General features: G+C 44.9%; 1 protein-coding gene across 6 annotated transcripts in view; it reads right to left on the bottom strand.

Annotated features, from left to right (window-relative positions):
- Window positions 1–14,233, bottom strand: part of SYNDIG1 (synapse differentiation inducing 1) — a 173,758-nt gene that overhangs the window by 138,387 nt on the left and 21,138 nt on the right. For all 6 annotated transcript variants that reach the window (XR_003091671.1, XR_003091673.1, XR_003091672.1 and 3 more), the window contains exon 2: window positions 1,139–1,718. Coding sequence is in view for 3 of the 6 variants with exons in the window: in XM_006034973.3 (XP_006035035.1) it covers window positions 1,139–1,618 (480 nt within the window). In the remaining 3 variants the exon portion in view is untranslated. The remainder of the gene's footprint in view (window positions 1–1,138; window positions 1,719–14,233) is intronic.

Here is a 14,233-nt window from a genome sequence, read left to right as displayed (position 1 = left end):
CTGCTGCAGAAAGTTAGGGCCAAAGGAGTCAATAATGCCCTTGTGCAGCTAACTGTCCACTGCAGTTCTCTACATCAAAATACCACACGAGAGAGCTAACACCAAAGGAGATAGTTAAGCAATTTGTTGCCATAAACATACTTCCTAGAACTGAATGTAAAATGCCACAGGACAGGAATATTTTGGCATACCTGCCCAACTTGCATCAACCAGACAATTTCTCTTCTTTTGTGGAGATAAAATGTGACACCACAGACATGAAACTATATAGGGCAAATTTCTCTTTTCTGTCTTCCTGATGCAGAGACAGCCCAGGAAAAAAAAAAATCTACTTTTTGTTGTGGTATCTCAGTCAATCACAGCATAGAACAATCTCTTCACAAGAGGTGCAAACCTCTATGTCTGACCATTTCTTAGAAGCCCACTTGTGGAAGAAATGCACAAGCATTTAGCTTTCTAAGTTTTGCCTAGATCATGTCAGGCTAAAGTTGTATTTTCATTCAACATGTCACCTTAGATCTTTGGTAAGCTAAGAGCTCATGAGGAGAACTTGGCACCGTATTTCAGCTGAATATATTACCTACCAAAAAAATGAAGGTTTAGGTCCATAAGGCTAAAAATCAGGAAGGTTCAAAAAGTTTCATTTCAACTTTGTCTAAATGAAACATGATGAATTTTGGTTTGCTTTGGGGTGACCAGAATGAAATGCTATCGTTTGTCTGGCAAATATCAGTCATTTGCAGTTTGACTCATGACATAACAATGGCTCATTTTGACATGCTCATTGGAGCAGATGGTAGTGAAAAGAGGTTTGGAGAATGCTAGCTAATCCTGGCCCTGATCCAGCAAAGCATGTGTGACCCTGGAAGTATATGAGTAGCTTTGTTGAAGTCCAGGGTGATATCCACACCCCCATGAAGTTAACTGGAATTTTGCCCATTGTCTTGAATAGATCAAGGACCTCATCTGATGAGATAAAAGGCTCTGCTGCCTTGCTGGATCAGGGCCACAGACATTAACTAGTACCGCCCACACCAGTGTTTGAAGGTGGCATCATGAGCTCCCCACATCATCCCCAATCCATCCCCTTCCACCCCACCCCAATCAGGGCCATATCAGGCAACAGGTAGAATCTAACCTCCAGCTCCTGAAAATCCTCCTCCTCCTCCACGTCATAGGAGAGGGTATGGATCTTGATGTCATCACCTGAGAGGTCAATGAACTTGCTGTCAGGATACTCCAAGCTGTCCTTGGTGGGTGAGCGGTCCTCGATGAAGGTGGTCTCGCAGCATTCAGCACTCACGCTGTCCCCCCATGCCCGCAGCATGTTCTCTGAGTACAAGATGATGTTGGGACGGTAGTGGGACTCCACAGTCTGCTGCAGCGTGTTGGGGTCAAGCAGCTGCTGCACAGAGTCATTCTTTCCATTCTCCAGGCAGCCCTGAGGGGGCAGGTTTCCTGCTCTGCGGCTCTGATACTGTGGGGTTGGGTACACAGAGACAAGGCCATCTCTGTTCTCTGCCACTAAGTTCCTTGTGTTAATTAAGCCATTCTTTTTCCCAGCTTCACTGATTTTACTGTGCATTAGCACACTGTTCTGTTCAATTAAACCATCCATATTGCTTTTTCTTTTTCTTTTTTTCCCCCCTTCCTCCTGCAGTGTTATTCGCTAGTGACTTGGAAATACAGGTCACGCTGGAGTAACAGTTCTCATTTTCCTGGAGGGGAAAAATAAAAACCTATGTGAGAAATGCAGTACCAAGAAAATATTAGAGTCAACTAAATCAGCACTGGAATCAGGAGCTAACTCCTGCAGAAATCATGGCTCCAAGCTGGCAAGTTGCTCTACCATGCACCCTCAACTGCCCAGAGCAGTTTGCAAGACAAAGGACTTCATAGGGTTTTCACTGACTGATACACATGAAAACCATAGGTTCACTTTTAACCCATGGCTGTCCTACTTATTTAGCCCCATGAGACAGATTTCAACTGTAGGGCTTTTTATGGTTTGGACAATCTAACTCTGGCAGTGGGAAGTGCCTTGGCGTGGCTGCCAGTTACAGTGTTGGCAGGGCTCTAGAACCCAGGGGGTGAATACCACTGCCACTCACCCCCTGGTTCTGGGTTTGTCCATGGCTGGCAAACCCTGAAGGCTGCAATTTAACTTTTTGTGGAAGGCATGCAACACCTGAACCTCCAGTTGGACAGCTCTGCTTTAACCAACCAGGGAGTGCTCATACAGATAGGCTGAAGCCTACCTAAAACTTATGTTTTGGCCCTAGGGCACCCCAAGGAAGGAGGGGAATTTCAGGGAAGTGCAAACCCCATGACAGACAACATAAATATTACAAAGAACACACTGTGAAGCTTCCCAACTAAGATGACCCATCAATAGAAAGAACAGACACCTAGGTCTTGAGCTTCATCTTTGACAAAGTAACTACTTGGGTGGATGAGGGGACTGCTGTGGATACAATGTATTTGGACTTCAGCAAGTTTTTTGGCAAGGTCCTACATTACCTTCTTATAAACAAACCACAGAAATGTAGGCAAGACAAAATTATTATAAGGTGGATAGAAAACTGGCTTGATAGCCACAGGCAAAGGGTAATTATAAATGGATCCCTATCAGAATGGCAGGAGGTTTTGAGTGAAGTACCACAGTAGTCTGTCCTGGACCCAGTGCTGTTCAGTGGGTTTATTAATCATTTGGATGCTGGAATAGAGGATTTCTTGTGCAAACTTGCAGACATCACAAAACTGGGAAGGACTGCCAACACACTGGAGGACAGGAATATAATTCAGAAGGATCTTGATAGATAAGAAGACTGGGCCGAAGCTAGCAAGATGAAGTCTAAAGCAGATAAATGCAAGATGCTGCATCTCAGGAAGAATAATTAAAAACACAAAAACAAAACTCCAGGGCACATCTCTGTAAGTGGGGAACATGTCATTCATTGTCCCACATAATCAATGAGCAGGAAAACAGGTGACCCATGTTTTACCCAATGAAAAGGATCAGTGCCAGAACACATCCTGGAGCAGCTAATCCACTTCATTTGGCAAAGTATGCTTATACCTTTAGTGGTGGCTGCAGATTCATGCACTTATGCATGCTTCAGTAGTCAGATCACAGCCATATGCAGTATGGTATGAAAAGCTGTATGCTCTCTCCTCCCACCCAGGCTTATCTCAAGCTTCAGAGACACAAACCCCTGTTTGGACTACCACCTGCCATGGTGCAACAGCTGGCCATTGGTGGGGACTGAACCCTGACCTGAAATGTAGGAGCTGCTTCAGTGAAAGGACCAGGCCCAATATTCCACCAGCAGTCAGAGGTTTATCAATCTCATGCAGGGACAGACAGAGAGCCAGGAGGCTGTTCCCTGTACCTTTCTTTAAAGCAGCTGGTCTTGGTTGCCAACAAAGTCAGGATACGTGGGCCAGAGAGGCAGTTTCTGTACTGCCTATGTGATATATTTGTCAGTGATGACCTTGCTGCTCCTCTAATTGAGTCACCTGTGAGCCCTGTGCAGTGGCAGACAGTGTCTGTGGGCTTGAAGGCAAACTGAAGGGCAGACCATGTTTCCACCCCATTCAGTCACTCGGTATCTGCTGGGCAACACTGGCATCAGAGGAACTGCAGGTGACAAGAGTTTTGGAGGAAACTGAGGGGCCTGCTCTCTTCATGGGTGCCACACAGCAAGGCTAAGTGATTTACTCAAGGTCACATGGGACGTCACTGCCAGGGAAGTGAGCCTAGGTTTACCCAAATACTAGGGCAGTACCTTTACCACTAAGCCAGCCTTCCTCCACTATGGAATCCTTGGTAAAGAATTTCCTGGTCTGGGCTGTGATACAGCACATCATACTGAAAGCCACCTAAAAAGGCAAGCTGGTGTGGGGGGAGGCAGGGGAATAGCCATTTTACATGTCCCAGAAGCCTGCAATTTCAAACCCCTCACACCCACTGAATTCTTGCTAATCTCTCTGCCTTCCTTCAACCCTGGCAGCTGCTCACTATTTTCTGAAATTTCAGCCTTATGATCTGAGGAAGAAGGGAAACTGGTTCCCTCTAAACTGTCTGGAAAATGCTGCCCCAAAGCAAGACTGCATCTGTCCCAGGGTGCAAATAGGACCGGATTTTCCCAGAGATTTCCCCTGATTTTGCAGTAGTGCTTTAAGTGTTATTATTTCTAGTTTGACTGTCATGTTAGTAGATATTTGTTTCCCCATCTGCTGGAAGGTATTCTGCTGTGGAGAATACCATGAATCAAGAGAATAACGGTTTGTGGGAGGGGAGGGGGATAGGGAGGAGTCTGACCAGGAGTCATTTTCATTTCCATTAGCCTTAGTGTAACCCCCATTTTGGCCCACACAGGACCTAAGGAACCCACAGCACTCACATGTGCAGCATGAGCTAGAATGCTCTTTCCTCTATGTTGTAAGATTACAAATTCATTAGCAAATGATGTGACTCAGACTCCAACAACGAACACAGATCAATCTGCCTCTTTTCATGGGGGCTACAAAGGGGCAGCTGAGACCAAAATGGGGCTACATCATGTGGTGAAAAAGTACTTTTGGCCAAGTGCCTTTTTTCATGGAGACTGACTTTCCTCTGGTGCTGCTGCTATTTGAACTACCGAGTTGCCCATCACATCAGCAGGGGAGTCTAGATGACCTCTCCCTCCTAAGATCTGATTATAAGCCTGTAACATCAATTGACTCCAGTGGCTTTTGGATTAGGCCCTTTAAAACCAATTCCCTTCTGGAGGGTGATCAATTCTAAGTATTGTCCAGGGGAAAAGCTGAATGATATATTTTATTAATTGAAGCTTCATTGTCTCCTTTCTCCATTTCCTGTCAATGGAGTGGAGGGTAAGAGAACCTGTAGTATGTCATGGTCAGCAACACTCCAGCCCTTAATGCCAATTTCCTTGAGAGAATACTAGGCTTTCAATATCTGCTGTCTCTGTGCAGGCTTAAAGGAGACATTTATAACCTCTGTAACAGCTGTTCTACTGCTTTTACATAAAGAATGATGCAGGAAGCTTTTCTGCTGTACAGGAAAGAAAGAAGGGTTTGGTAGCTGTCACTGTTATTTTCAGGGCACTCCAGGTTCTCCTGGGTTAGCATGTTGAAATTGGCACCTCACACTAGCTATGAACTCACTCTGACAGATTTAATAGGACAGATGCAGGGGAACAAAATGCAACCACAGTGGAATACTGTAAAATTACACCAGGGATAAATCTGGCCCCAAATCAGTGGGATCCTGCTGAGAAAATTAAACTAATTTGCAGATGAACAAGGAAGCCAGGGTTCAGTTTCACTGAAAGGATTAAGCTTAATGCTTTAAATCCCTTTTCAGCCTAGTCAGACTCAGAACAGGTGCCCCATCTTTCTGATGTTCATTTTCTGAGTTCAGTTGTAGGAAGGACAGTGCTTTTTGTCAGGCCAATCAAACAATGGTCATGATTTTCTAACCATTCAGCTGCTGTAAAGAGGTGTGGGTGAGAAGTGGGTTGCTTCCTATGCTGGGGGTCTATCCAAGGCACTGGATGGGGATCAGCTTTCATAGATTTCATAGACATTTGGGCTGGAAGGGACCCCGGAGGATCATCAAGTCCAGCCCCCTACCCCAGGGGCAGGAAGTCAGCAGGGATCATAGGATCCCAGCAAGATAAGCATCCAAATGTGTCTTGAAGGCATTGAACGTGGGTGCTTGAACCTCCTCCGGCAGCAGTCTATTCCAAACCTTGGAGGCTCGGACGGTGAAGAAGTTCTTTCTTATGTCCAGCCTGAATTGGTCACAGTGGAGTTTGTGACCGTTCGATCTTATCATCCCTTGGGGGGCTCTGGTAAACAGATGTTCCCCCAGATCCTGATAAATTTATAGGTGGCCACCAGATCACCCCTGAGCCTGCGCTTTTCCAGGCTGAATAGCCCCATGGCTCTCAGCCTCTCATCATAAGGTCTGTTTTCCTGCCATCTGATCATGCGCGTGGCTCTCCTCTGCACCCTCTCAAGCTTCTCCACATCCTTTTTGAATTGTGGAGCCCAAAACTGGATGCAGTACTCCAGCTGCGGCCTTACCAAGGTGATTGATTCTGGAGCAATACAAGTATTCACTGGTCAATTCCTGACATGCCTTTCCTTGCGCATGTCACTTTAGTATTCTCACCCCACTATAAAAATCTATGCTAAAAGGACTCCTTTAGGTGGAGCAAGTCCAAAAATGGAAGCAGGCCTCAAGGATTTGTATTCTGCTCCGGCCTTCTCCTCAGAATTTCTAAGTCTGAATGCTCAGTCACCTCCTAGGAAAACACCTAGACATTTCCTCTTCAAACTCTTACTGTTATTCATGACATCTTTTCACTATGGCTGCTGCAGGCACCCCTTCAAATGGATTCCGGCTGTTGCCAAGAAGGGAGGAACTCAATGCACCCCTGTCATGGAGCAAAGGGGTTGTTATAAGCAGCCTAGAGCATCACTGAACTACCTTCCTGATGGTTCTGATCTCCCTCAGATCCCCAGACTCAGAGAGGCATGTGGTAGGTGGAGAAGAGGAGCCTGTCCCCACCCCAAAGACATTCTTTCCCTTGTGGGGTTGCCTGTAAGAGGATCTCAGTCATGGCTAAGTAGTTATTTAAAGAATCTATTGGAAATTATTTCCTGGCTTGGACTCTATAGGAAATGATTTATTTCTAGGTCAGGGGTTTACAAACAGCTTATTTGGGCATGAGACAGATGCCTATGTTAAATAACTCTCCTCTGCAGGAATGGTTGCAATGGCTAATTTCCTTCATAAATGAATATTCTTAACAGGGGCTTGATTCCAAAGGAGGAAGTGACCTGGGCCTAAAGGCTGCAGCTGGTCCTTTGCTGAATAGCCCTTTGCAAGAACAGCAGAGCAGCTGTTTACTGCGTTTAGTCTATCAACAGCTATTTTTCCCAGGGCTGAAGTTGGTGTGGAGCCTAAGCACCTTGCGTGATACAACTGGCTTGCTGTATCACGCAAGTCATGCACAAGATTTTACAGTGCTGTCAGTGGGTCTGGTTCAAAGGCAGAGATCTTTGACCCTTGGGTGTATTCAAACAAGCTCCTGATGAGCATCAGGAGCAAGATGAATCAACAGATTATGATGTTCTTCTTAGGTGCCCTGTGCCAATGGGGGAAAGCTCTGGTTACAGCAAAGATGGCTGATGTGGTTAGGGTACTGGTCTAGAACCCAGGATATATGGATTCAATTCCTGCTTTTCCACAGACTTCCTCTATAGCCCCGAGCCATTTATGCAATGCCTCTTTGCCTCCTCTCCCTCTCTGTAACATCTGCCTTTAACTCCTCTGTCCAAATGATCAAGTCCCTATATTAACTGGGAGCAGCATTTGGCAAGGCATGACCTCTCAATCTATAAGGACAGGCCTTGACCACTCTGCCACTACATGCCTGCCCTTATCCATAAGCCATGTTCAATGGTCTTTGGGCAGGGAAAGACTCTGCACTGTAATATGGATGCCAAGTAATTAATTATTGTGACTGTAAAAGGAAGGCAAGCTCCCCTGAAATGCTATGTTGTGGCCAACTGCAGGAGAGAACGTCCTCCAGATGCTGCGCTGGGCTCACGTCCACCTCTGTACAATGCATCTAATGCCCTCTCCCAACACTAGCATGGCATTCATTCATTCATTCATTCATTCATGTCACTCTATCTGTCACTGATGCAGATGACAAGCACAAGGTAAGTTCTTTTTAAAACAGCATGGACCCGACTTGTGGAACTCAATGCCAAAAGATGCTGCAGAGGCTGGAATTTAACCACATCCGCTCTGTGCCACAGAGAGCCAGAATGCTTGGCTCTATGGACCAGGGGTCTGACCCAGTGTGGCATCTCTTATGTTCATAACCATTACTCTATCTGAGATCTCTTAATGCATTCCCCATTATTAAACAGTCACCACATAACATACGAGCAACTGAAACCCAGTGGGCAGCTGGAACTGGAATCCAAGACTCCCCATGCCACCAGGGCAGTACCTTTACCACACAGCTACAGAGTCAGGCTCCTTCTTCTTTGCTCTCCTTCTGGCTCCAAGATTCTTGTACTATTGGCTGCCCAAGCTGAACAAGAGGGGTGGAGAACACCTTTCTCACCAGGGCTATCCTATTGCCTGGAGGTGGGGGCACTCTCCTGGGAAGTCGAACATAGACTCCCGCACATGTCCCACTACCTGGACAGGTGTTCTGACCACTAGGCTACTATTTATTGGGTAGCACCACTACTGTTGGCATCACCTTGATGTGTTCTTAATGAATGTAGGCATAACTGCATTGTGCATGGGGCACAATACTTTTGTTATGAAGTCTAGCGGGTCAGCCTTTCAGAGACACTTGACACAGGTATGACTATTGTAAGGGATCCCTAATAGATTTAGATAAGAGGCAGGCGTGAGCTACCCTGAGTGGGGCAGTTCAGGGCTTGCAGAAAGAAAGCCCATGAGATCCTTAGGGAACTTAACAGTCAAACAGGTAGGTGCCATCGCCCAGACCAGGCAGCAGCTGGGCAGGAGCTTTTCAATCACAATTTCAGACTGAGGAGCACCAGTTCTGCCTGAGTCCTTCTTCAGGCACCTAAGGTCTTGATTGGCTCTGCTCCAAAGTGATGGGCCCGAGGTCACACAGGAAACCTGTTGGGGAGCCAGGAATTGAAAAATAAGGCTGTCTCTCTGATGTGACAGACAGTGGCAGGGAGCACAGCTGTGAACATGCCCTGCCCTGGTCTGTATGTGCCACATGTTGGTACATTGTCACAACAGCAGTGTTGAGCACCCTTAGGAACAAACCCAAGACTGAGACCAGTACTGGGCATGGAACAAAGTGTTGCTTTGTGACATTTCTTTCAGCTTGCAACATGCGTGGAGCAGTAGTTGGGATAGGGGAAGGGGGAGAAGCACATGTTCTCTCCCTAGCATCCTCCAGCATGATGTGGACACACTCATTGTTGTCCTGAGACTTAATGTTTCAACCATGGGCCTGTCTTCCTTCCTGGGGTCAGCCTCCCAGTATTGCACTAGAGAGCCAAGGAGGCCTCAAAAAGATGAGTGCTTAGGGCTTAACAACAAGGCTGAAATCCTGGCCCCATTCCAGAAGCATCCATACATGTACTCTGGGGTTGGGGGAGAGTGGGGGCATTTTAATTAGAGCAGCTTTAATTAAAGCAGCTTTCCTGGGTATTCAGTGTCCCATACTTCAAAATGGCAGTGGGGGTGCTTTAAATAAAGTTCGCTTGACGAGCTTTAAAGCACCCCCACCACCATTTTGAAACACGGGAATGCTGAATACATGTGACGATGAGGCTGCCTGAGTGTGCTAATTAGAATATGTCAGAGCAGGCTTCACACACATGTATAGGCACGAGTGAGCATATTGCATGCATCTTTTAAAGGTCTCAGAGGAATGCATAGCAGTGGTATTTGTCCAGGTAAAGGAAGGCACCATGGGGAAAGGCCCACAGGGTGCTCCATAAATGTGGCTTTATTTAGAATAAACTGTGTATGACAAGCAGCTCCCAAAACATAATGAAGAGCAGGGACTGCTGCTGCTTGGGGCTCTAGAGTGACTGCTACAGTGTGGCACGTATCAGGCTGTCCCTCTCTGTGAAGTCTCATCATTGACAAGGAGAATATTGTTTGGCTCAAGTAGCATTTGGGAAAATGCAATTTCAAACAAGCCTTATCTTTTGCCTTCAAGCTCAGCTGTCAAATGCCCTTCCTGTTGTCTAAACGTGTGAATGTGGTCCAGATAACAAGCAGCATGGGGCTCACCCTGAGAGGGCATTTACAATGCCACAGTCTGGAAGGTAAACATATCCCTTCTCTCCCTAGCAATGCTAGGGACTGACTGGCCAGGGGTGGATGGAGACACAAGTGGAGCACCTGGCGTCCTTGCTCAACTAGGGACAAATGGAGCATCTGGGGTCCTTGCTCCACTGAGAAAACAATGGAGACTAATTCTGCTTTCACCTTTCCACATGCACAGACTCCCAATACCCTGTCATACAGGCTGGTCAGGACAGGTCAAGGACGGTATAAGTTGGAGGAACCTATTACTACCGTGTAAAAAAGCAAGATCTGTTTGGTAATATCTTTATTGAACCAACTATGTAGTTGGGAGAGATGTTACTCATGCTTTCAGGCAAAGAGTGCCTTTCTTTAGGTCTGGGAAAACTTAAGTTAAATACTAGGTAGAACAACAGCTTTTGCTTAATCCCATTATGCAAATAAAAATGGTCTTTTAAGAAGTCAAGGGAACAGTCAAGCTGTAGAGCAAAGAGAAGTCACCAAAAGAAGTTACAGACTTGTGGAAGGGCATTTCATGCCACAAAGCTTGTCCACTGTCCCTCCTAACTATATAGTTGGCATGAAGAGATTACCAAACTAATCATCCTACTTCCCTGGTCCGTGACAGCTATAACAACATTACAGTGGTACTACTACTTACATAGGCAGACATTTTTTAACAGTATCTAGTGAGTTTATGCACCCTACTTGAGACACCTGATTATCGTAACTGGGGGCTCAAAGCCTCTCAAAAACTTGCTGACTCAATCAACTTGAATTAGCCACCCCAAAAATCGGAGTCACACAAAATCACTTGTTGAAGAAGGGAGTGGGAAGCAACAGACATAAGCTTATATTTGAAAATGTTTGACAGTAATCTGGGAATCAGCTCTCATTTTTGAAAGTCTTAGGTTCCCAAGTAACTGGATCTTTGGTAAACGGGACTTTAAGGGATGCTTCTGAAAAGAAAATTACCTACAATGGACAGTCTAGCTATTAGGTTGGTCACCTGGAGTTTATGCAGCTGCTCTAGAATCCGGGTGTGAGAAGCGTGCATCTACAAATACTGTTCCATCACACAAGCTGTTAGGATAGATCTCCCAGGTTTAAGGCAAGGACCTGTGTTTTTACTTTGGATAAGTTTCTGGGATAAAAGCTCCAGCACACCTATCCACTACTAAGAGTCATGGAAAACTAAATACAAATTTGGCTAGCATTCAATGTGGGCTGTTAAGTGAAAGGAACCTTCTCCTAAGTTGCCAGCTGACATTTATTTATGGCCAATCTCATTCATATTGGCCAATTTCATATGACCCATTCATTCTTATGACAATCATTTCCTATAACATCAGTAGCGCTCCTCCCTCCCAGGAGTCTGCCCCCATGATGTATTTCTGAGTAATCATACCACCTCTCAGCTTTAGTTTTGCCAGCCAGACCTGACCCATTTCTTCCAGTCTCCTCCCCTGTGACAGACTCTGCATTCCTCCATCATCGTTAGACCCCTTCTCTACTCCTGCTGCAGCCTGAATCAATCATTCCTGAATATGGGCGGCCAGAACTGTGCCCAGTACTCCAAAAGAGATCTTTACCAGGGTCTTCCACAATGGCAACAATATTTCCCTGTTTCTATTGGAAATACTTTTTTTCTGGTACACCCTAGGATTGCCTTTGCCTTTTCCACAGCTACACTGCTTTGATGGCTCAGTCATTTGGTGATCACCTAGTATACCCAGAGCCTTCTCCTTTGCAGTCATTTCCAAATGATGAGTTCTCAACTTATAGCAAACCCCCCCCCCATTATTAATCCCAAAGGGCATGGCCTGGTGTTCTGTACTACTGAATTTCATCCCATTTTTTCACGGCAGTCCTCTGATTTGCCCAGTTCTTTTTGTACAATCTCCTGATTCTCTCCAGTTTTGATGATGCCTTCTAACTTTGTGCCATTGGCACATTTTACCAGCATACTCAAGTTTTGGGTCACTGCTGAAAGTAAACCCTTGCTCCATTTTATCCTCTTTTCCATTTACCTCCCTCTCTTTAATACTTCTTTCCTTTAATACCTGTTCTAAAGCCTTTGCATGCTACTGAAGTCAGACTAGCAGTCCTGCAATCACCCAGGTCACTGCTTTGTTCCTTTGTTAAGTATCAATACTTCATTCCTTCTTCTCCAGTCACATGGGACCAACCTAGACTTGTGCCTTGCTACAATATCACATGACAGTTCTTTCTGAATTATGGTTAGAACAACAGGGGAATACAGTGGTGGCAAACTAACCCAGTCAGCATGGTGAGAAGATCCTTGCTTATGGGCTACAGCCCAGTGTACACCATTGCTAGCATTTGTCACCAGCTGGCCAGCCTTCTGAACTGTGCCACATAGATGGCTCCTCCAAACATTAAGGGTGCAATTACCACATAGAGTTAACCATGTACGCTTCTTGAGGGTCCACACAACCCACAAGCATTTTTCCAAGAATGGAGGAAATGATGAACTGGCCATACATAACAATTAAACATCATGAACTAATAGGTAATTTTTTTGTCATTAAGTATCAGTTGGTACTCCACCCTTGAGTCTGTGTCTGACATTGTTGCAAGGAGAAAAAAATGTTCATGACTACATGGCATTCTTTTGTTAATAGAGCTAATGCATTCTTCCACGCATTCAGAGAGGAGTCCCAAGTAATGATGCATCTCACTTATCTCAAGGAAGGTCAACAGGGATTAAATTGGGATATATGCTCCAGGAAAATCACTTAACCCAGAAGTCATTTTAATCTGCAGATGGTTGACTACCCTACCACAGACTACCAGGAGTCAATCCTGTCTTCTAAGACTTCTTAGCACTACAGTAAATACTGGGCAAGATGCTGCCCCTTTTTATTTTAATGTAATGATAGAAAGTGGCTTTGATCTTTTTTTTTTCATTAAGTGAGATTCGAGCGGCTGGCCCTTGAGTTTTAATCAATAACCAACCTTTGCACTTCCAAACTGTGATGTGCAGTAGGAACAAGGTCAATGGTTGTGAAAGGATATGAAGAATAAGTGCAAGCACTTGTGTGTTTGTCCTTGTGAATGGGGTAGGCATGCACTCTCAGAAAATAGCCACACAATTTCACCACCTCACAAATAGATGTACCCAGGCTTTTTCTTTCTGAGACGAGGGTTTAATTGAGTTAAACTAAACTACTTTCAAATATGTATTTTCAGCATCTTGAATCAAACCTGAAGCCTACACAGCCTAAATTATATCTGTAGATGGGTCAATAATCTGTGTGGAAAATTCTGTGTGTGCTGCTCTGTTAAAGCTGTCTCTGCCATCTCCTCCAAATTCCATTTTAATGAAATGCCTTATGTGAAAATACGAACATTTTTATGCCATGAATAATGAAGTATGAGATTTCTTAAAGGCTTCACTGGGCACGTCTACATGTTCATTAATACGCAGAAGTTACTGTGCATTTAATTTAATACTTGTTTAATGAAGTAGTAACTAAATGCGCAGTAACAACTGTAGCAAACCCCCCAGTTTTTCTTTTCCACTTTTTCTTCTTTTTTTTTTTTATTTAAAAATGTATTCCCTCCCCTTCCCCAACCATTTCTGACTTTCTCTCTGCCCTCTTTATCCCTTAGAAGTGATTACAAGTACTAGGTAAACTAAGCTAAGTTCTTGTATACTATTATTGTAATAAGCCCCTTTTTTATATATATTGTAAATAGTGTTGTTATGTTTGTATTGATTTTTACTGTTTTATATTGTATTATATTGTATTCCTATCATTTGTGCATTGATTTTTATTGTTTCATATTACAAATTAACATTGTATGATTTAGGCCTGCAATGTGGGTTAGCATGAGTGATGTCAAGTATCCATTTTGTGTGTCAGGTTCCCATCTTGTTCCCTTCTTGTCCCCATGCTCTGTTGTGTAAGTATGTTGTAACCTATGACTCATACCTACCCCTCCTATGTAACGTGGTTCCTGAATGAATGGGGATGAATGAGGGTGCTTGAGAGACAATGGCAGTAGGTCTAAAAATAGCTCCCTCTGAATGACTGAACCATCAAAACCAATACCTGGACCAACAATCCAGCCATTGGAACCACCCTCAGCATTCAAGAAACAAAAATGAGGCAACCCACCATTATGCCAAGCTGGACATGCTCAGCATGAACATCTGGAACCCTCTGGAACAGGACTGACATTGCCTGGACAGGCCCTCCCATAGGAGATAAGAGGTAGTCTGCTCCATAAAAAGGGGTAGTCAAGACCGACTCCTGGGGATGCCCTCTCCATCTGGACCAGCACCACGCCAAACCATCTATCCACCCAGAGGCCCTCCCAGCAACCCCCCTCTGGACAACACCTGCTGGACAAAGACCCCTT

This window comes from Alligator sinensis, unplaced genomic scaffold (assembly GCF_000455745.1).
Source record: "Alligator sinensis unplaced genomic scaffold, ASM45574v1 scaffold239_1, whole genome shotgun sequence".
Taxonomy (NCBI): domain Eukaryota; kingdom Metazoa; phylum Chordata; order Crocodylia; family Alligatoridae; genus Alligator; species Alligator sinensis.
The sequence above is the reverse complement of the archived record's forward strand: the minus strand, read 5'-3'. Positions and strand labels throughout refer to the sequence as shown.